Raw genomic sequence first — 24,248 nt, forward strand, 5'->3', positions numbered from 1 at the left:
TTGTTAAATTTAATATTTTCAAAAGTATTGACTTTTTTTATATGCTGATGTAAAATTTGCACGATGTGATTAATTTCCTGTGATTAATCCTGTTTCTATGAGATGATTTGCAAAAGTGATTCTATTATTTGTGCCTCAATTCATTCTTTGTATCTTGGGTGAATGTACAGTTAGTCTTTTCAAATATAGTATTAAGTGAAATCACTAAAGTTTAATTTATGTACTAACTATTTTCTGAAAACCGTTATAATTCTGTATAACTATCAGTTGATGGACGTTAATGTTATGTATTTCTCTCACTAGATATGCTATTCAATTTGTCTTGCATTTTATGTAGCATTTTGTCTATAAATGTAAGTGAGTAGCCATTAAAATGCACCGGATGTTTTATTATATTGATTTTTCAGTAGAGTTGTCAGCTTATAAAGGTATATGTGTGTTCCTAAATAAGGAACTTCAATGCGTAAAGGCTTGGCGGTGGGAACACGGCAACAGTAGTGCATACCTGCGTGATGTACTGGCAGGAGACGAGACAGACCATGTTCCAGCGACAAAATCTAAGGTGCTGCTGATGTACCATGGTACATCTATCATGTTTTGTTGAGTGATCACCCAATATTATGCGTGTTCACTTGAACAACTAATTATAAATATATTGGTGCTTGCGATCCGGGAAAAAAAAAAAAAAAAAGGGGAAGCTGGCTAAAAAGATTAAGTAGCAAGAGGGGACGAAGCGCGGAACCGTTCAGGGACAGGGAGGCAGCTTCCTTGCTGAGGTTGCTCTGGCCTGGACACACGCAAGAGTGGACAGGTCGGAGTACACTGATGAAGTATGGAAGACCCTCGAGGTATGAGGGGTGGGCGCGCGAGGGTCAGGGGTGGTATGCGAGGCGGCATACTTGGACCCCGACTAGAGTTAGGGACGGGAAGGGTAGCCCTTCTGGGGAGGGGCATTGTGGCATCCAGAAGCGGAGGTCATGATGTCTCAGTGAACCAGAAGGGACCCCGATGGGTGCTTGTCCGCTGAGAGGACACTGTTGATGGGAGATGGTTAGACATCGCCACGTCACATTAGGCCAACCGATGCAACATCTTATAGGCGGTTACCGGTTGCCCTAGTGTGGTTAAAAAAGGATAAAAAAAAAAGAAGGTATATGTGATGTAACCACGTATAAAAAAGTTGCACATATGTGGAGGTTGGGGGAATTTGGGTATGTCAGTAGTTGCAGGATTGTCGTAAATTTTAGAATTGTTATTATCAATTTTGTATATGGTGAGGTCAACGAAGTTGAAATTTTAAAAACATTTCAGTATTTTGAAGTTAAGTCATTTAATATTTAATAAAAATTTTAAAGTATTAGCACATTTCACCATGTTGTTCAATGTGTAAAATATGTTTAATGAGTATACATAAATAAAATATGTTTCAAAAGATTAAAACTACTTCAAAACAAGTCACAACATAAAATTGAACATAAAAATTAAATCCTCCTGTAAAAAGTTTTATAGTTATTTTCTGATTGTTTATTTTTGTTTATTGAAATGAATTTTGTTGTTACCACACAATTCATTAATATCATTTAATATTACAATTAACATTTTCCAAATGTGAATATCTGGACAGTTATTTTGAGAATTGTATATCTCATTGGTTTGCAACCTTATTTAACATCAATAAATAATTGTTTAAACAACTGTTCAAATAATTTCTCTGTTACCATTATGTAGCTTGAAAATAGTTAGCAGCTTCACATAGCAAATGAGGAGGTAGAGAGCAAGGACTGCAAAAAGACTGAAAAAAGATGTAAATTGAACAAGTGGGAAACCTCAGAGATCAAAAAATCTCTCTCAAGAGAAAACTGTACAATGCTGATTACTTGCCATCATTATTTGGGTACATTCAATTAAAAAAATATTCTCTCCATTATTTGACAAATTTCCATTGATTTTTGTACCATAAGGGCAAGAAATTTATAAATTGTTCCCGTTTTAGAATAGAATGTAATTAACTATTTGTATACTATCTATACTTAATCCAGTTCTATAAAAATATCACAAACAACTGATCTTCATAAAAGATAATTTCTAAAATAATTTTTTAACCTAATAAAAGCAAATGCAAGACAATTTTTGATAGTGTAAAGTAGTTATCCCAAGAATGTTTTAATACACAAATTTTTTTTTAAATAGTAAAATCATCTGTAAAACAGGCATAACATAGCATGATTAGAAGTCTCTAATCCAAATTCACTTAAAATTTATAAAATGTGTTTGAAATGTTAACAAAGATTAACTCTATTTCATTATACAAATAATGAGAAGTTAAATATTCATTGATTATCTCATTGTACAGGAATTGATTTGATGCAAATACCTAAATTTAATGTCTAGAATTAATTCACCATTTACACTATTTACATCACTTGAATCTCTTATTTCTAATTTCCAAATTAGTTATTAATTTCTTGATTTACTAATTATTGCTCACACCAGTAACTGATGTACCTGAAAACATAATAATGAACGTAATTATACGTAATGAACGTCAATTATAATAATAAACCACATAGATAAATAATTGAAAAAATAAGACAACAATTTTGTCTAAAGAACATGAATTAAAAAAATAATCTTTAAAATACCAATCAATTATTATTCTTTTCTACATTATTTTATTAACAATTTATTTAAAGAACATCTTGTTGCTTTTACACTACTCATCCCAGTCTTTCTTATAACTTTAATGCATGAAAAACATGTGAGGTGCAAAAGGATGTTAAAACCTTTTTCTCTAAGTGAAATGATGTTCATTAGACTGCCAAGTTCCTACAGTGAAGATATTGCTTAAGAGCTCAACATATCCTTTTCAGTGGGCCTAGCATACCAATGTACAACAGTATGCTTGACTCAGTGAGCAAAGAAGTGGGAAATAACTTTGTTCTTTATCTCTCAATTTTCTTAGTAAACCTGGCATGTGATGTTTCTTTCTTTAGAATAGCAATGCAGTTTCCGAAGCAACTTCTATCTCTTGTCTGGTTGCCTACAATCTTTATGGTGATTATGAACATATATATACTTAAACAAGAAATATGTCACTTATACAGAGAGATTGAAAATTACATAGCAATAATTTGGAAGCTGGATATGAGTCATTATTGTAAGCTAAAAAGTTCCTATAAACATACCTCCAGAAATATTTCGCTTTGGAGTAGTTAGTTGAGTATGATTTGAGTAGTTCTGTTATGGTTAACAGAATATTTCAGCCAAATTTCTGTTCCAAGGATAAAAGGAAGCCAATCTAAAATTTTCAGGGCCGAAATTAAAGGAAAAATTTGGAAAGTTTCTTATTTTCTAACTTTAAAATTGAATAAAACATATACAAGAACTATATCTCTAATAGTTTCAGAGAAAATTATCACAAAGCCCAAAAAACTAGAGAAAAAAATGCTTTTTTAAGTTTTCCTTACATTATCCACGAGAATTTTAAAATAAGGGATGGTGGTAAAAATGATCTATCCATTAAGATATATTCGATAGTTTACTGTCTTGCTCAGAACTTATCAAATCATTTACATGGCAACATTGTCAATATTTATTCATGTCTGGTCCAGTAGCTCAGGTGTTATTCCCTTTTACATTAGGCACACTGGATAAACATCTCTTCTCATAATTTCCATCCTTAATAAACTTTACTGAGTAAACTGAATTAAAAATATTGTTAATGTTTCATGTGATCATTACTTTATGAGATAATTACATTTAAATATTTTTATACTCAGGAAAAAAAATATAGATAACTGAATGATTAACATGTGAAAGCAGATTTTTTTTATTTCTACATATTAAAGTTAGACTAGTTCCTCTGTATCTATTGATGATTATTTCGCAATTGAAAGTAGTTTATGTTCATTTTGTAGCTTTCATAACTCTCATAAATGGTTTTTGAACATTTTCTATTCATAAATTTATTTTAGTAATATTTTTTTAATAGACAGTATAGTTTAATAATGAAACAAAAAAAAAAGAAACATTACTTACAATCACTTCCATCCTCAGTAGTAACTGAACACATAGTATTATCAGTTGATCCTTGCCTAAAGAAATTCACATCACCTTGACTGCTTGTTTCATCATTTTTCCCCTGTAACTAAATTTAAAAAAATTCTCTTTAACCTTTACTTATATACAATTAAAGCTGATTAATGTTGACTGGTGGAGGTCAGAGTAATATCTGATTCCAATATATTATCTAGGAGTAATGTCTAATTTATTCTCTCATGACCCTGACCAGTTACCAAAATGGAACGATTTTCTTTTAAACAGAACAATAATTGAGCATGGATAACAAAAAAAAAGAACAAACTACAAATGTAGTATTATTTACAGATCGCAATCAAAATAAGATTTACATTTTTTTGAAATAATAAAATCAATTTCACTTCTTAAATACCTACAAGTAAGCTTTCAAAAGATCTTTCAAGAGTATAATAATTTAATCTCATGTCCAAAGCAGAAGTAATGCCAATTACCAAAGAGACATAACAATGCTGCATTCTTGCAATATATACAAAAATCATTCCTACATGATCTATTTTATATTCAGATAACTGCCAATCCATCAAGCATTGTAAAATGCCTGACAGATTTACATAATATACATATCACCAAATCCAAACCAGTAGGAATTTTTGTCACATGAGTTGTGGGAGAATACAGAATTGTTTTTGTATAGTAATAAAAACTTAAATAGAAGCCACAGTTAGTTGTAGTTTCTATGGCTAATTCTTGAACCAAGTAAAAACTCATCTCTCAGAACAGACAAAGAAAACAGTTTTGAAACAAAGTAAAAATTCTCGTGAATCTGACTCTTGAGTATGAGAATTATATTAGTTCCTGACTGATCAAAAGCTTGTGAAGGCATTAGAATGATGTCATTCCAACTATCATGTGTTCTCTGTCATTGTCATGTAGGAGTTAATAATGTAAAAGGTCACTGCTGGAGGCTCCTGAAAATAACAGTATCTGTATAAGTGCTGACATGTTTGATTTTATGGGCAAAAACGAGAAATTTAAGAAAAAAATCAGAATTACATCTTATTGCTTAGTTAGGAACCTCCAGGATGATAATACTATTGCAAACCAGTATACGACAAAAGCCATACTAAATGTTTTTGTTTGGACACCTGGCCACTGCAGAATTGCAGGAGATATGCTAGAAAAGTGAAGAATGAGTAAAACATTTATTTGGTTTGATAAAATCCATCATTCAGGTCAAATGATCTGAAAAAATAAATCAGCAATATAAAAAAATAGATGAAATAATTACCTTAATAAAATAAAGGATATTTCACTCAAATGAATTTAAGATATTGTTATGTTTTGTCAAGACCAAATCATGACTCTTCTTAGAATTGGTCACAGAAGACATATGTTGTCATTCTTACCAGATGAAATAAGGATGTTGATATAGGTACAATGATAAAATTTATACTAAAGTGTGACCTCTGTGTAATGAACTAAGAAACAGACAAAATAAGAACCAATTTACCAATAGACTCAGGGGAAAAAATGGAAAAAGCCTTGAAAAGATTCTTTCAATTGAGCAGTGCAGTTCTGTGTTCATGTATTTGCTAACTATCATTGTATTGTGTTAAGTAAGGTCCTTTAAACCTAGCTATCTATTCATGTTTTTTCTTTCAACATTGACATGATGTTATTAAAGTCAAATTTTATGAATTTAATATACATGGCATTATTATTGTTTGGGAGAGGGCACAAACGACTGTAGCTATAAGTTTGTAAATGAATGAGAACAGTATATTCTTATAACAATACGAATGAAGTTACAGCCTTATAAAATTGATACATTTCTAAAAGATGGCTAATGGCTTGGCAGCCAATGTAGAAATAAAACATACACCTCCCTCCCCCACACACACACACACAAGGTGTAATCAGAAATTTTTAAGTGCTACCAATGATCAATAGGAGGGGATAGGTTTCCCCGTAGATATAAAAGGGGAAGCTTGTTTTGTACTTGAAACATCCTGAAAAGATCATTAAAATAACTTTGTTCAGTAGCGAGTGGCATCCTGGTGAGTGAAGGCACGTTTTTGGTTCTCAGCAGATTATTTGATTTCCCAAAATTGATGAAAAACAAAACAAGTTTGTGTCAAATTTTATTTGAAAACCAGGAAATCAGCTTAGGAGATTTATGAACTCTTAAAAACAGCTTTTGAGGGTAAATGTCTGAGCCAGTCAAATGTTTTGACTGAATCTTTGAATCTGGTTCAACAGATTCAAGACAGGACTGATTAGTAGCTACTACTAATCAGTCGAAGATGGCCCCGTGGCCTGGCTGGCTTCCACTACAAAACCCAATGAAAAGATTATGAAAGTTTGCAACTTAGTATGTTCTGACCACAGACTAACAATTAAGGAAATGGCTGATGAACAAATTTAAGTTTATACGTGGTTCAGTCAACTTTAACTGAAGACTTGAACAGGCATCAAGTGTCCATGAAATTCATTCCAAAATTGTTGTCAGACCAGCATAAAAACGCCGACTGAACTGTCCCAAGAACTGATTAATCAGGTTGAAACTGATTCATTTTGTTAAATAGGTTAATTACAGGTATTGAATTATGGGTTTATGGGTATGACTCAGAAATAAAGGCATACTCATTACCACAGTGGAAGGATTCACGTTTGACCGAAAAAAGTGTGATAGTCTAATGTGAAGAATGTTGGTGGTTTTGTTAGATTCTACTGATATCATGCATCACAAATTTGCCCTAGGAAGCAGATAGTCAACCAGGAATACTATAAAAGTGTCCTTTAGCATTTGCATGTATGTGTGGATGAAAAGACCAGCATTCTGATGAGACAACAATTGGTTTACCAGTTACTAGTACCAGTTACTTGCTGATGGTCCAGGTTGACAGCTAACTCATCTCTCATGGTTCCAATCAAAGCAAAATGGATATTGTAATATATCACAACATCAAAAAGTATAGAATGTAAAGAGGGAACAACTAAGTAACAAAGATACAGCAACTCTTTGGGATACAATAAAGTTTTGACCAGGACTCAACATACAGATTTTAATGTACATAACTGATAACATTGAAATTACAATAAATTTTACATACATTTTCATCTGAATCTTCACCATTCCCATTTACTGAACTTTCTTGACTTTCTTCATTAATATATGCAACTCCTTCAGAAGGAAGTTCTCCTGATAAACAAAAGTTTAATAAGAATTAAATTATAAATTCTAGCTTACGTCCTACCCTAGCAATACAACAACAAGGTGCATGAACAGATTATGAACTGCATAGCAGTTTCCACGTGGAAAAAGTCATTTTATACTAAAATTCAGCTTAGAAGTTTGAAAACTTATTAAAGTTTTTACACCGATTAGAAAAATTTACTAAAATAAAGAAATAGAACTGAGATCTGATAGATTTTACAAACTTACTGTTATAAAATTATATACTTATGAGCTGAATATCAATGGGTAACATTTGAGAAACTCTCCTGGGAAGCTATACCCTAATGCCAATGCATATCCCATAAACTGGTTTTCTAGAATTATCTGTAGAACTGTTTCATGCTGCTCTTGAAGTCATCAAAATGTATTCCTTTAAATGTATTGTTTATTTTTGGGAAAAGAAGAAATTTACAAAAAGCCATCAATTAAACTTAATCTTCTTAGTGATTGTTTTCCTGCTAAAAATTCTCTTAGCTGGTATAAGCAGGTTTATTGTCATGATGCATGAAGTATAAGTTGCTGGCAAAAGGTTTTTTCTAATTTTTTACAAAATCTTTTCATACTTCCACAGGGTAGGCTTGATTCATTGTGTGACCAGTTAATTACAGTGAATAATTACTTTAATATTAAAATAAGTCTGTTTTGATAATTTATTATAGTTCAAAACAGTCATTTTTCCTTTGTAAATTTCAATTTGTTTTTGCTTCAGCTCATCAGTGAGCTGTTTGATAGCATTTCGCATAAGTGTAACTCATGTTAAGGTTTTCGTTTAAGTAGTTTCTCTGTTAGTGTTTATTTACTCTACTATGATTCTAACAGTTGCCAACAATTTTCACACATTTTTCAACAATTTTCTTGTACAATTTTTGAATTTTTTCATCAATTCTGCTTGTTGATGGCCCTCTAACCTCCCATTACAAGAGTAATACTTTCTCTTTCTTCATAAAGCTGTTTTACCTATTTGGAAACAAATGACTTTTCACACCTTTCTCCTACAAACTTGTATTAATATCACAATTCCACTTCAAAGTTCACAAATATTGGTGAAAATTAATGTTTGCTGATTGCTCTAATTAAAGTAATGATATTCTCACAGTACTGTATTAAAAAACCCCTCAATAACAAACTTAACTTGGAAACAAAATAAGCTGATCAACAACATAACTGTTAGAAGCTAATATGATGCTACCTAAAAGTAATATCATGGATGGAATGAAAATTCACAGATTTTATTATCAGTTCTCTCATATACCTGTTTCTTAAATGGTATTTAAAGATAAACCATTCTTTTCTAGGTTAACTACACACACATGGGGGGGGGGGGTTGCTTATTGTTCAGTAATTGAACAGGTTACAATATACACATTAGGAAAATGATAATAATAAAAGAGTTCAACTACTGCTCTCTAAAGAAATGAAAAAGTGGACAGAAAGACCTTGACATTTCTCTACCCATAAAAACAATAAACAATAAAAAAGAATTAGATTCTATAATAATTTTGTTGCTGTTGATGAAATAGCACGAAACGCTGAAAATAAATGCCTGTGAATAGTGATAATATTTAGCAATTTCTGCAAGGTAATGAAACCAAGGAAATCCTAAGCATACAGAGTATTGACAAGCATTTTTTTGAAACAGATAAAACCTCCTACTCGTTGAATTCATGTAAAGTGAAACAGCAATAGATTCACAGGCTGGCTGTAAAACACTTTAACAGTTCCTATAGTAGTTGCAGCTACTATTGAGTAAAACAAAATACAAAAACGTTATTAACTCTACCAGTTACAAACAACCATATTTTTTCATTAATGTATGGGGATCAATAAAACCACTTGCTTAATATCTGCAGAAAAAGCTAATAAATAAATTTATTAACAGATAAATTTAATAAATACATAACAACATAAATTCACTTGTACATCATAACAAAATTAACCTGTAAATAACATTACAATTTATGACTACTATTGACTCCTTTTTAGTGGCCATAACTAACCGTACAAAACCTTTATGGTTCTGAACAAAACAGTATGAAATTCCATACCTTTTAGGCACCTTTCCAGATGTTTAAGTCATACAAATTATGAATATTGGTGCATCCCTCTTTTCACAATCATCAGTCCTTCATGTTTGCTGTAATTCCCAAGGAACTTTACTAAGCAGCTGACTAAGTGAAAAGACGTGTCACAGATCTTTGCTATTCCTATGTATTAAGAATGCCTAAGATCATTCAACTCGACAGACTGTTATTTTTATACCTCAAAAATTAAAGACATACAAGTAAATTCAAGATATCTGTTGCATATTCTAGCCTTTCTTCAGCTATAGGACCTATTGTAATTTTTCATACAGTGAAGAATTTCCTGTGCACTTCCGCCTGAGACATGGAGTTATGAAAAGAATGTGATAAAGAAGGCTATGAAAAAAAGGTGTAAACCCAGATGTAATGACTTACATTAATAGGTTTAAGATTCCATTGGTTTTCATTTATGATTGTCAGGGAGTTTACTTGTTCAATCTCAGTCTGCCTTACCAGTGCAGTATTATTATTGCTGTATTACATAGTATATCCATTGTCCTTCCTCTTGTTGCAGATGAATGGATCCATGTATAATGATCCAGTGAGTAATTCTTCAAACACTGCATGATATGATATATTCACCTCATATCCACTTACTCCATGGATATATACAGGGGTCCCATATAAAACGCAACCCATCAATCACTCATCCATGAAATTTCAAATGTCAAGCTTACTCCCCTACTCGTTACTGAAATGGACTCGTCCAACATCTGAACATCGCGGCGACGCAGTAGAACACTACCTACCGATAGTATCAACAATGCAATCAAAACGTTCAGTGTATTGCTAGAGACAAGATGGTGTTTTCGCTAGATGAACGTGTTTTCATTGTTGAGTCATATTTCAGTACGAAATCAGTGGTTGCAGTGCAAGATTTGTTTCACCATAAGTACCCAGATAAACCAGCTCCTTACAAAACATCAGTATTAAGGTTAATTGCAAAATTTAGAGGGACTGGTTCTGTTAATAACAAGGAACACAAAAGATCTGCGTCAGTGTTGAATACAGATACAATCACTGAAATCAAAGACCGATTACTCGCCTCGCCAAATAAATCGATCAGATGTTTGTCTGCTGAAATTAATTTGTCTAAATCAACTGTTCATCGAACGACCAAACAATTACAATTATAACCTTATCCCATTAAAACAGTTCATCAACTTCTTGAGCCCGACAAAGAAAAACGGCTACGATATTGTCAACGGTTCCGTCAATTTCTGCGTGAGGGAATTAATGTTATGGATCCGTTATTATTCAGAGATGAAGCACGGTTTCATTTGCATGGCTACGTAAACAGCCAAAAAAGTAGAATTTGGAGTGCTGAAAATCCCCACATTTATCACGAAAAACAATTACACCTGCAGAAGTTGGGAGTGTGGTGCGTGATATCGCGGAAGAAAATAATCGGTCCTATTTTTTTTGAGTACACCATTAATGCAGAATGATATCAGGATATTTTATTTCAGTTCATTGCACTCTTGGAAGAGGAAGACAGACACTGCTGGCTACAACATGACGGTGCGACATCGCACTACGCAGGTTCAACTTCTGATTTCGTTGAGGAATTCTTTGGTAATCGTGTTATCGGTCGAGGCTTGCGGCCACCAAGATCTCCAGATTTGCCTGCGGCAGATTTTTTTATATGGGGTTACCTCAAAGAAAAGGCCTACAGCAACAAACCACGAACACTTGAACAATTGAAAGTCAATATTGAACAAGCTGTATTAAATATCCAGCCACAAACTTTGAAAAAAGTTGCAAGAAACGCTGTAAAAAGAATTGAAGCTTGTATTCAAGAAGATGGCGGCCACTTCCAACATTTACTCTAAATGTAAGGTAATGGATGGTAATAATAAAAATTACATTTACATTTACACATACCTTTTTATTATTTCAATACCTACCAATATATGGTTGGGTTGCGTTTTATATGGGACACCCTGTATATATTTGTCTACCCACAGTTCCAGATACACATACTTCAATTTCTGTTGCATCCAAGCCACACAGGAATCTGAGACAATGAAAGATTCAATGAAGCCACCAAGATGGCTTGGACTAAGATGACTTTCTTAGAATAATTCAACACTGGCTAGCCAATTGATGTAGTAATCAGCAGCTGTCTTTTTGATCAGTTGGTCTCAGGTTCAAATTCCACCAATTGCTCACCATTTTTTGACTTATTTGATCTACCTTGTTCTCCTTGAATATGTGTATACTTTGTCCTTGTATATATGTGCAATAAAATAAAAAGATATATAAATATATGCTTTGTGAAATGTCAGCTACAGACAACTTGGTAGAATGAATGGTTGACATTTATTGATAATAAGCTGTATAATACTCTACTAAGTGTACTGCCATGGATGTTGAATCTACATGACAGTTGACTGGAAGCTGTCATTTATTATTTTGCATTTGTAGCTCACCAAGTTAATATCAAAGGAAATATCTGCCTGAATATCTCATTTAATCTGGTGAAGTTTCAGTAAACCCAATGGATAACTGTCGTGAAACAGTAAAGCAACAATTTTTTTGATTGTGTGCATTACGTACCATTGCCTTATAAATTCAAACTATATTATTTAAACATAATTTTTTTTTTAAATTAATATTTAAAAACTGTTAATTTTACAGTTATTATAATCTTCGTTCAGAATCCTCTTACCAGAAGTTCATGGTCCAACTTTGGGGCACTGATATATGCAAATTACATTCTGAGACTTTGCTGTTTAATTATCATTAGTTAGTCTGTTAGTCTGTGTGCTACACAGTATGAGATTCTGTAAATGATAATTAAACAGCAAAGTCTCAGAATGTAATTTGCATATATCAGTCCCCCAAAGTTGGACCATGAACTTCTGGTAAGAGGATTCTGAAAGAAGATTATAATAACTGTAAAATTAACAGTTTTTAAATATTAATTTAAAAAAAAATTATGTTTAAATAATATAGAATCTCATACTGTGTAGCACACAGACTAACAGAATTCAGGTTTGAGCATTAAAAAGAAAACCAAACTTTCCTACTAGGACAGCAAGATTCTTTAATTATCTCCTATCACAAACAACAATGAAAAATTCCTACCAAAAAATTGTGATAAGAAGAAATGGACAATTTATGTAATTTTTTTTAATAATAATATTACCAAAATAATATTGTTTACAATATTTTTTTTATTGCACATAATTTATTTGTATATATATTTTCAAGCAGAGGCCTTTGTTATTGACTGGTCCCAATCATATCAACTTTCAAGTTAAACAATATGGAAAGTTTACTCTTCAGCAACGGTTTGGAAAATCTAAATGACAGCCCAGATTTTAGTCTTTCCTGTTTCAGAGTTAATCTAAATTTATAAATATGAAGAAAAAAATTTGATTAACTATATGTTTAAAGTAATAGAGTTCATAAACTATTCTAAAAGATGTCAATAACTATTTCAAATCTAATTCTAAATTATTAATAATAAAAGCTATTATGAGTTCATAATTAGCTATACTTTATTCATTTTCTTATTATTTATTTACTATTTTTAAATTATAATTTTCAGAATACCAACTTTATTTATACACATTTAAAAACTTTCTCAAACATTTTGTTTTCAAACAAAGTGGCTAGAAAACTAACTTACATTATGTGGTCAAGTATGTATAATTTTTTATTCATATTACGCTGAAAGTCATACTTTTAGGTGCTCTCTCTCTCTCTCTATACATATATATATATTTTTTTTTTGTCTTCAGTCATTTAACTGGTTTGATGCAGCTCTCCAAGATTCCCTATCTAGTGCTAGTCGTTTCATTTCGGTATACCCCCTACATCCTACATCCCTAAAAATTTGTTTTACATATTCCAAATGTTGACTGCCTGCACAATTTTTTCCTTCTACCTGACCCTCTAATATTAAAGCGACTATTCCAGGATGCCTTAATATGTGGTCTATAAGTCTGTCTCTGATTTTAACTATATTTTTCCAAATGCTTCTATCTTCTTCAATTTGCCTCTACACCTCTTCATTTGTCACTTTATCCACCCACCTGATTTTTAACATTCTTCTATTGCATCACATTTCAAAAGCTTCTAATTTTTCTTCTCAGGTACTCCGATCGTTCAAGTTTCACTTCCTTATAAAGCGACGCTCCAAACATATACTTTCAAAAATCTTTTCCTGACATTTAAATTAATTTTTGATGTAAACAAATTATATTTCTGACTGAAAGCTCATTTCACCTGAGCTGTTTGGAATTTTACATCACTCCTGTTTCGTCCATCTTTAGTAATTCTACTTCCCCAATAAAAAAATTCTTCTACCTCCATATTCTTTTCTCTTCCTATTTTCACATTCAGTTGTCCATCTTCATTATTTCTACGACATTTCATTACTTTCGTTTTGTTCTTCTTTATTTTCATGCGGTAGTTCTTGCATAGGACTTCATCCATGCCGTTCATTGTTTCTTCTAAATCATTTTTAGTCTCTAGAATTACTATATTATCAGCAAAACGTAGCATCATTATCTTTTCACCTTGTACTGTTACTCAGGATATAAATTGTTCTTTATATCATTAATTGCTAGTTCTATATAAAGATTAAAAAGATAGGGAACATCCATGTCGGACTCCATTTCTTATTATGGCTTCTTTCTTATGTTCTTCAATTATTACTGATGCTGTTTGGTTCCTGTAAATGTTAGCAATCGTTCTTATATCTCTGTATTTGAACCCTAATTTTTTTAAAATGCTGAACATTTTATTCCAATCTACATTATCGAATGCCTTTTCTAGGTCTATAAATGCCAAGTATGTTGGTTTGTTTTTCTTTAATCTTCCTTCTACTATTAATCTGAGGCCTAAAATTGCTTCCCTTGTCCCTATACTTTTCCTGAAACCAAATTGGTCTTCTCCTAACACTTCCTCCACTCTCCTCTCAATTCTTCTGTATAGAATTCTAGTTAAGATTTTTGATGCATGACTAGTTAAACTAATTGTTCTGTATTCTTCACATTTATCTGCCCCTGCTTTCTTTGGTATCATTACTATAACACCTTTTTTGAAGTCTGACGGAAATTCCCCTTTTTCATAAATATTACACACCAGTTTGTATAATCTATCAATCGCTTCCTCACCTGCACTGCGCAGTAATTCTACAGGTATTCCGTCTATTCCAGGAGCCTTTCTGCCATTTAAATCTTTTAATGCTCTCTTAAATTCAGATCTCTGTATTGTTTCTCCCATTTCATCCTCCTCAACTTCCTCTTCTTCCTGTATAACACCATTTTCTAATTCATTTCCTCCGTATAACTCTTCAATATATTCCACCCATCTATCGACTTTACCTTTCATATTATATATTGGTGTACCATCTTTGTTTAACACATTATTAGATTTTAATTTATGTACCACAAAATTTTCCTTAACTTTCCTGTATGCTTTGTCTGTTTTACCAATGTTCATTTTTCTTTCCACTTCTGAACACTTTTCTTTAATCCACTCTTCTTTCGCTAGTTTGTACTTCCTGTTTATTGTATTTCTTAATTGTCTATAGTTCCTTTTACTTTCTTCATCACTAGCATTCTTATATTTTCTACGTTCATCCATCAGCTGTAATATATCGTCTGAAATCCAAGATTTTCTACCAGTTCTCTTTGTTCCACCTAAGTTCGTTTCTGCTGATTTAAGAATTTCCTTTTTAACATTCTCCCATTCTTCTTCTACATTTTCTACTTTATCTTTTTTACTCTGACCTCTTGCGATGTCCTCAAAAATCTTCTTTACCTCCTCTTCACCAAGCTTCTCTAAATTCCACCAATTTATCTGACACCTTTTCTTCAGGTTTTTAAACCTCAATCTACATTTCATTATCAGTAAATTATGGTTGCTATCAATATCTGCTCCAGGGTAAGTTTTGCAGTCGACGAGTTGATTTTTAAATCTTTGCTTAACCATGATATAATCTATCTGATACCTTGCAGTATTGCCTGGCTTTTTCCATGTGTATATTCTTCTATTATGATTCTTAAACTGGGTGTTGGCATTTACTAAATTCTACTTCGTGCAAAACTGTATAAGTCGGTCCCCTCTTTCATTCCTTTTGCCCAGCCCATATTCACCCACTATATTTCCTTCCTTGCCTTTTCCAATGCTTGCATTCCAATCTCAAACTATTATTAAATTTTCATCTCCTTTTATGTGCTTAATTGCTTCGTCAATTTCTGTGTAAAAACACTGCACCTCATTGTCATCCTGGGCACTTGTAGGCATATAGACGTTAACAATCGTTGTCGGTTTAGGATTCGATTTTATCTTTATTACAATGATTCTATCACTATGCATTTTGAAATACTCTACTCTCTTCCCTATCTTCTGGTTCATTACAAAACCTACTCCTGCCTGCCCGTTATTTGAAGCTGAGTTAATTATTCTAAAATCATCTGACCAAAACTTGTTTTCTTCTTCCCACCGAACCTCGCTAATTCCTACATCTACATTTATCCTATTCATTTCCATCTTTAAATTTTCTAACCCACCAACCTTTTTTAGACTTCCACACTCCGACTCGTACAATGTTATTTTTTAATTTTTTGATGACCCCTTTCTTAGTAGTCCCCATCCGGAGATCCAAACGGGGGACTAGTTTACCTCCGGAATATTTTACTAAGGAAGGCCTCCATCATTACTATATGAAAATGCAGAGAGCTACATTATCTTGGAAAATAAAAGCAGCTATAGTTTTCCATTGCTTTCAGCTGCGCAGTACTCAGAGGACTAAGTGATATTGATATAGCCGTTTAAGTCGTCCTGACCTACCCCCTTAACAACTACTGAAAGAGCTGCTGCCCTTTTTCAAGAATCATTCCTTTCTATGGCTCTCAACAGATACCTCTCCGATGTAGTTAATTTTTTTAAATTCTTTAACTTATTACAAATGTTTGTGACTAGCAACTAAATACAGCACTACATTAATATAATATAAATTCAACCTGACATTGACAAAAGTGCTGCTAAATATAACGGCTTTGATAAGAGAATCATTATCAAACTCTGTCTGCAGACTGATCAAGCTGAATTTCTGTTTGTAATGGTATATATGGTATTTTTCAAAAATGTTCAATTTTTTATTATTATTATTATTTTCTTTTGTGATTTCAATTATTTTCAAATTTGTTTTTAAGTTAAAATGTTTAAATAAGTTTAAAAAAAAAATTAAAAACTAATTTGTAAATAATTGAAATCATAAAAGAAAATGATAATAATAATAAAAAACTGGACATTTTAGAAAAGTACCACGTATATAAATAAATGGAAATTCACCTTGATCAATCTGCAGACAGAGTATGATAATTATTCTCTTATCAAAGCTGACATTAACTTTTGTTAATGTCAGGTAGAATTTATACTATATTAATGCAGTGCTGTATTTAGTGGCTAGTCACAAACATATATAATAAGTTAAAGAATTTTTAGTTTTTAAGAATTTTAATTGTTTAATTGTTTGACTGCATACACATATATTATATATGTTGTCAAAATAATATCTGTCTTAGAGTAGTACCTTGGTTAGGGAAATTACTATATGTATTTACCACTGGTTCAAATAGTAAACAAATATAAACATTTATCACTTTTAGATATGATCGTTTAAAGAATGAGTAAAGACAAGATTATGTATAAGTGTATATAAAAATGCCTTTGATGATTTCATAAATGATACGTTGTTAAGAATGTAAATGATATTATACTTTGTAAGCTTGAACTGTTGAGTCCATGAGATTGATAAAGAAGGCTGGAAGAAAACTGACTGAATGTAGTGTGGAGCCAGCTTATATAGTGTGTACAAAGCCACTGAATCATCTGGAACCGAATGCATCTGAAAGGAGCTGTGTGAACTGTACAGAGCCGAGTGTGAACTGATAGAAAGACCTTTAAATTTTAAAGACCTTCTTAAATAAATTTTTAATAACATGCACTGAATCTGAACATATATATATATATATATATATACTGCTTTATATATATTACCATCACATATATGCTTTATTTAATATCGGCAGATGGACACTGTAGCAACTCAATGTGAGCTGGCGCACAGTATATAGACATGCTGATACAAGCATAACTACCACCATGTAGATGACCACGCAGTTCTTCCACCATAGCAGCGCTGTGGCCCCACCACTCTCAGGCTCCAATAAAAGAGCGAGCTGAGAGTGAATTTTCAATTCATCATCGACCACCACCTGGAGAAGACCAAGAAGAAGAAGAAGAAGATGGAAGAAGACAGAAAAAGTTCCCTGGCCAGCTCAATGTGGATGCCAACATCCCCAACAGAGCAGCAGACCTGCTTGGCTCGCTAAGGGAGCCACTGGATGCAGATGCTACCTTCCTGCTCCAGCTCCAGCTCACCAGGCTTCAATCACCCTGGCCAGCGGACTCAGCAGCAGGAGCCGACCCAGCATGGGATCGCTCGGGGAGAACCACCTTGGTCATGCTGGTGAAGGATGACCGATACCAACCCGACACTGTGGGGCTCTAGGGGCCACCACTGCCACGCTCTAGTGGGGACCCAAATGTCGCTGAGGGAAAGCCCAGTCGGACTTCAATGGATGAGCTGCAACTCCCTGACTTTGCTGGAGACCAGCTTCAAGATCCAACAGCTCTTCTCAGAGCTAACGCAAAAAACGGCCCTTTTCAGGGCCACCACAAGGTTATGAATTATGTGCCGTCGTATTATATATATTTATATATATAAATATATATATTTTATTAAATATTAATCAGATATATTATTTGATAACATTTTACATGGGTCACCTAACCATTTTAATTTTTACAAGGGATTTTTTTTTTTTAACCTCCGGGTTCGCAATTAAGCATTTTTCCACAGAGGATGAGATGAATGCTTTGTAGTGTGTGTGAAAAATGCCATGCCTAACCGGGATTCAAACCCAGGACCTCCGGGTGAAAGGCCGAGATGCTACCACTTGCCCCACGGAGGCCGGCTTTACAAGGGATATTAAAACACTTGTAGATAGCATCTACAACAATACACTTGTATCATTACTGTACTGTGCACAGTAATTGTATTGTGCACAGTGGTATTGCAGATATTCTACTAAGGAAGAGAATGGCTAATAATCTGAAAAGATTTTCTTGAAGCATTTACCACTTATGTATAAAGACAGTGTCATAATTTTATTATTTTAAAAAGGCTAGTTTTAATTTAACTTAAAATGCTTATTCTAATAAATTTCCTATCTAACTTTAATACCATATATATTACATTTTGTTACCTCAACAGGTTTTTGCTTGCTTGGCTTAGTAGTTGAGCACTTTCCGTTTCTTCAGTTTCCTTTTGTGTAGCAAAGATGGATCAACAGTTAGTAGTACTAAATGTCATTGAATCCTTGGTTCCATACCTTTTTTTTTTCCTCCGGGACTAATGTTATGTTTCAGCTTATGCCTGGCCATGGTCTAAACCCAGGATCACCAGATGAAAGGCTGAGACACACCATTTGCACCACAACAATCTGCAGTTAAGTTCTATTTAACAATATCCTACCCCAGCAATCCTTTGAAGTAACATGAATTCAAATACACAATCTCTTGGCACATAAGACAGTTGTATCAAATACATCCTAACTAAATAAAGATCATCATATATTCTGCAAATTACTGTCATGTAGTACATTCATTCATTGTCTTAATTCATTTCTTTTACATTGTCTTAATTCATTGTTTTTTTTGTTTCTTTTTTATGAACAAAATAAACATAGAACATTACATATGTGTAAAGTTAATTACCTATTGCATCAACCTGCATAAGTTGCAAAGAATCTAATGATACATCACTTGAAGACAAAATTTCAATATTACAGCTGGATGCTCCCTGAATCAGTTTCAAATCAGATTTTTCTTCTTTTTCTTTCCCACAACTACCTTCTGAAAACAATTCAATAATTTCAACATACATCTGTGAACATTAATATGTAAACCAATGAAATTTGAGAATGAAAATAAAGATATATCAAATAGGAAACTATCTGAAATACCAATCATAAATTGTATGCATCAGTTTTTAAATTGAATATACATGTATTCAATTTCATTTCAATCACTGAATTATGCATATAATTAGGAAAAAGTAATAAAAAAAACCCTCACCTGAGCTTTTCCTAACCTTTACAGCTTAATCAAGCTTCTTCAAATACTGCCATTGAGAGCAGTGCTATTGTGAAGTTGGTTATAGTGCTGGACCTCCTTTTTGGATAAGGCTATGACATATGTTTACTGTTTGTGATCTGTTCAAAGTGCATATGATTAAAATTATCAGTGTTTACTTATAATGTAATTTGTGTTTGTATAATTTGGGTTGATTACATGTCTACAGTTTTCATTTCTTATTATTAATATGCATGATTTTTATAAGGATTTATTTATGCATACATGTCCCAAGAGGTGGTTAGTAAAGTGTTTTTAGTAACAAGAGTGACGTGTTCTTTGTATCACTGTGAAAAGCTACATCCTAACTGCCCTATGTGGGGCAACACTTTCAAGTTAAAAAGTAAGTAATAGTAGTAGTAGTTGTTAATAAGTAATAAATTTGTACATTTCAGGTAAATCAAATTTGTTAGACTGTTAATGTTGGTTTTAGTTTGACAATGTGCATTCTCAGAGAAAGCCTTCTAACATAAACTATACTATAATTGAAACCGTTCTATACTTTTACACTTGTTATGTTATGGTTACCAAAACTAAAACTTTGCATTGATCATTTTTAAACTAGACTGTTAAATAGGATTCACTTATACTGAAGTTACTTGTGTAGAAAAAGTTGGAGCACAGATTGCTTTGGCCTACCCAGTGCTATCACTAATGCTACAGAAACTTAATTCATTTATCTTCAAATACCTCTAATAATCCAGTAATACAAAAAGGAAAGGAAAAATATAACTAGAACTCACTTATATATTAAAAATAAAGTGACTGATTTACATGTAAAATTATCACCAACTCAGAAGTAAGTTACAACAGGGCTGATGATGAGCAAACATAAAGTAGCAACATTAAAATCCCAACATTGTCTGTAAGTTGTTGCATTGTAGTATCTTTGATTACGTGTGAGTTATTACATTATAAAATGAATAGGAAAATCAATGATGGTGCTGACTGTGAAATACGAGAAATCATACGTTTTTTAAACCATCAAAACGTTAAGCTGGCTGAAATTCATAGGCAGTTGGTAGCTGTGTATGGTGATAATGTAATGAATGAAAGAAACATCTGAAAATGGTGTGAAAGGTTTAGAAATAATAGAATTAATGTGCATGATGAACGTTTGGGAGACCCTCGATAATCACCAAGTACTTGTTGAAATGCGTTGATAATGAAATCAGAAAAGATTGTCGATCAACTATTTCCAATCTGGCTCTTCTTTTTCCTGATGTTTCAAGAGCTGTTATTGGTTGCATTACTCATGACCATTTAGGCTTCAGAAAGGTTTGTGCACAACAGGTGTCATACATCTTAACAGAATGTCACAAAAAAATCTGTATGGAATTTGCTTTGGAATTTTTGATGCGCTATGCAGAAAAAGGTGATGAGTTCCTTAATTCAATTGTTACCAGCGATGAGACATGGATTTCATATTACACACCAGACAGAAAACTGCAGTCAAGTGAATGGCATCATCCTCAATCACCAACCAGAACAACATATGTTTTCAACAAAGATCAAGCCATAACCATTTGGACACAAACTGATGGCCACAGTTTTTTGGGATCGGTTTGGCATACTGCTGATTGATTTCATGCCATGTAGAACGATTATAAATGCAGAAGCCTACTGTGAAACTCTATGTAAGTTATAGCACGCCATTCAAAATTGGCGACATGAGCGGCTGACCAACAGTGTTGTCCTGCTAAATTTCCACATATTGCAGGTCTGACATGATTTACTGAGAACATTCGGATGGGAAATTTACAATCAACCACCAAACAGTCCAGATTTAGCTCCTTCTGATTATCATTTGTTTGGGAAATTAACAGAATTTTTGTGTGGTAAGCAATTTGTGGATGACGATGAACTTAAAAATACTGTTAATCAGTGGCTAAATGGACTGGCGACAGAAGAATACTACGAGAGTACATTGAAGTTGGTGTATTGCTACAATAAATGTCCTGATTCACGTGGCAATTATATACAGAAGTAATATAAAGTATCTAGTTTAAGAGAAATAAAAAATATTTATAAAGTCTACACAATAACTTTTTTAAAATGAAATGGTCTTTAGTTTAAAGATAACCTCTTATACATTTCATAATATCTTATAATTTAAATGAGGTCCTTGTGTTTGTGTTTGTGTGTGTGGATGTAGATGTGTGTGTGCGCGTGCATGTGTGTGTGTGTGTGTGTGTGTGTGTATGTGTGTGTGTGTGTGTGTGTGTGTGTGTGTGTGTGTGTGTGTGTGTGTGTGTGTGTGTGTGTGTGTGTGTGTGTGTGTGTGTGTGTGTGTGTGTGTGTGATATTTTATTAATGATGGATTTATGATTGGCATCAATCTGTAATTAATGATGGATTTATGATTAGAATCAATCTATAAGGTGGTCGGCAAAGACGTTAATTCTACTTTATTACAGAGTACTTTAAGAGTTCATATGTTTGTTTTAAGTTGTATCCCGTTAATCAATCCAAGAAGTTCAATTTATATATTTCATGGGTATTGCATTTTTTGGCGATTACACTTTATGTAAACTGTAATACATATACTTTCCAACTGAGTACTTGAAGGATCAGGTCACACTTTGTAGGCAGTAAGAACTAGAACTGGGTAGATAAGATACTTTGGTTTTAATGCCCTAATATCCAAAATAATAGATTGAACACTTTTTGATAAGTCTTAGTACACATATTTAATAATAAAAACTTCATAAAAGTAAAATTTTCATTCAAATAATTCTAAGCATTTAAAAAGTTATTTGTTTAAAGAATAATTACCTGAAGGAACTAAATTATCATTTAAAAGCTTCGCAGAAACATTTAAAACACCTTCACATGTTTCTTCATCTGATTCTGTCGTACTTCCTGAAACTGATTCTATATCAGCCTTTTCCTCATGTAACTCTTGTACTTCATCAGATTCTTCTATAAACAGATTTAAAAAAATCATCAATTGAAAGAAACTTTTTACTATTGATACATGCTAATTACTGGTTTAAAAAGCACAGAATGTCTATTAGACACATACTAAGGGTCTATACAAATGACCACTACTTCCATTCATAATGAATTACCTAAGTTTTGGAAAAAGATCACTAAATCACAGACACATTTACCAAATGAAAGATGATAAATTTTATTATGTTAGTACATTGTAAAGAAATTCAATACGTGTCACTCAGTATAGTGAACTCGCTTATTAAATTATCTGAACAAATAGTATTTAGCAAAATTGTATATCATACCTACATACAAAACAAACTGATACAACTGCACTGAAAAACAAACATCGGTTTATATAAATGAAATCTGTGATAAAAAATTTACTGTATCGCTTAAGAACACTGACAATGTATTTACTGAAAAGTTGTCTACACAAGTGCAGCTAAAACTAACTCTCAGTTAATTCTGATTTACTACTGAAAGAATTAAAACTTTTTTGTGGGTCTCTTTTAAGTTACTTTAAATCATATTTAAATTTTATAACTTTGAGTTGAAATAAACAATTTTATTTCATTTACTATAAGCAATTTTTCCAATAAGGTCACTTAAGTCTTCTATTATTCTCAGTTTTTATTACAAATGATAAAAATTTATTTTTGAAGTTGTGTAAATTTTTATTATTTGTGGATGATTTACTAAAAAAATGTCAAGTATTTTATGTTCTTCAGATCTGATACTAAAGATTTCAGTATTTGGCTAAAACTAAATAGCGTATCAACAAATATTGATGCACAAACAAAATTTTTATGAATTTTTTACTACAAATTATGATTACATGATTAATGAATAATAGAAATAAATTTAAAAAAATTAAAGTATAATGTCTGAATCCAAATTATTATTTAATGAATATGTTAATTATATTGCAGCAAATGCATTTCAAAAAATTAAAAAAATAGTGATTATTTATATGTTTAATCTTGTGTTAAATTATATAATGTAAGATCTGAATTTACAGTAATCATACTTCCACCATACGGAAGTTAAAAAAAAAAAACAAATGAATATACGACCCATTCAATGCAAAGATATTTCTTCAGGTGTACAACCATAAAAAATAACATTTCTTTAAGTGTCTGACCATTATCACGATGAGATCTCTGTTACGTTAATGGTACATAATTAGAATCTAATATGGATTTTGACAACTCTGTTTATTTTTAAGTTATTCAATAATATGATTAGGTCACTAAAATCGTTGGTATCATTCAATATTAATTTTACCTGATAAAAATTAAACTATCAAATTAAATTTTTTAGTATTAATACGGATCGTAGCATAGTTGTTTTTCATGATTTAGCAAAGTGGCAAATGTCCATTCAGAGTAGGTAAATATAGCTACTTTTGTTTTTATTCAAAAGATTCAGCTCTGTTATTCATAGACGGGGACTTTTATTTTTTATTGCTGTTATAAGATTAATATTTTGAATTGTGGAATAATTCCTGTTTAAATATAGAATTATATAAATAACAGCTTCTCCTGATCATATGTGACATAACTCAACCTGATCCTGACATTGTGAAATTATTTACTAATAAATAAATTTTATTGAAATTTATAATTTTTGCCAAACAGATATTATTACTTTTTGATGGTTCTTTCCAGAAAATAAACTTCAACATATTTAGAGATCACAGAGTTTGTTTAATATAAACAACCAGTTTACTG

General features: G+C 32.2%; 1 protein-coding gene across 1 annotated transcript in view; it reads right to left on the bottom strand.

The window, feature by feature from the left end:
• Positions 1 to 2,148: 2,148 nt before the first annotated feature.
• Positions 2,149 to 24,248, bottom strand: part of LOC142319432 (uncharacterized) — a 44,822-nt gene continuing 22,722 nt past the window's right edge. The window contains exons 6-10 of the mRNA XM_075356706.1: positions 22,354 to 22,500; positions 19,162 to 19,299; positions 7,152 to 7,240; positions 4,039 to 4,147; positions 2,149 to 2,505 (exon numbers count right to left, since the gene is read on the bottom strand). Coding sequence (XP_075212821.1) covers positions 2,474 to 2,505; positions 4,039 to 4,147; positions 7,152 to 7,240; positions 19,162 to 19,299; positions 22,354 to 22,500 — 515 coding nt within the window. The 3' untranslated portion in view covers positions 2,149 to 2,473. The remainder of the gene's footprint in view (positions 2,506 to 4,038; positions 4,148 to 7,151; positions 7,241 to 19,161; positions 19,300 to 22,353; positions 22,501 to 24,248) is intronic.

Source organism: Lycorma delicatula, chromosome 2, assembly GCF_047948215.1.
Source record: "Lycorma delicatula isolate Av1 chromosome 2, ASM4794821v1, whole genome shotgun sequence".
Classification (NCBI taxonomy): domain Eukaryota; kingdom Metazoa; phylum Arthropoda; class Insecta; order Hemiptera; family Fulgoridae; genus Lycorma; species Lycorma delicatula.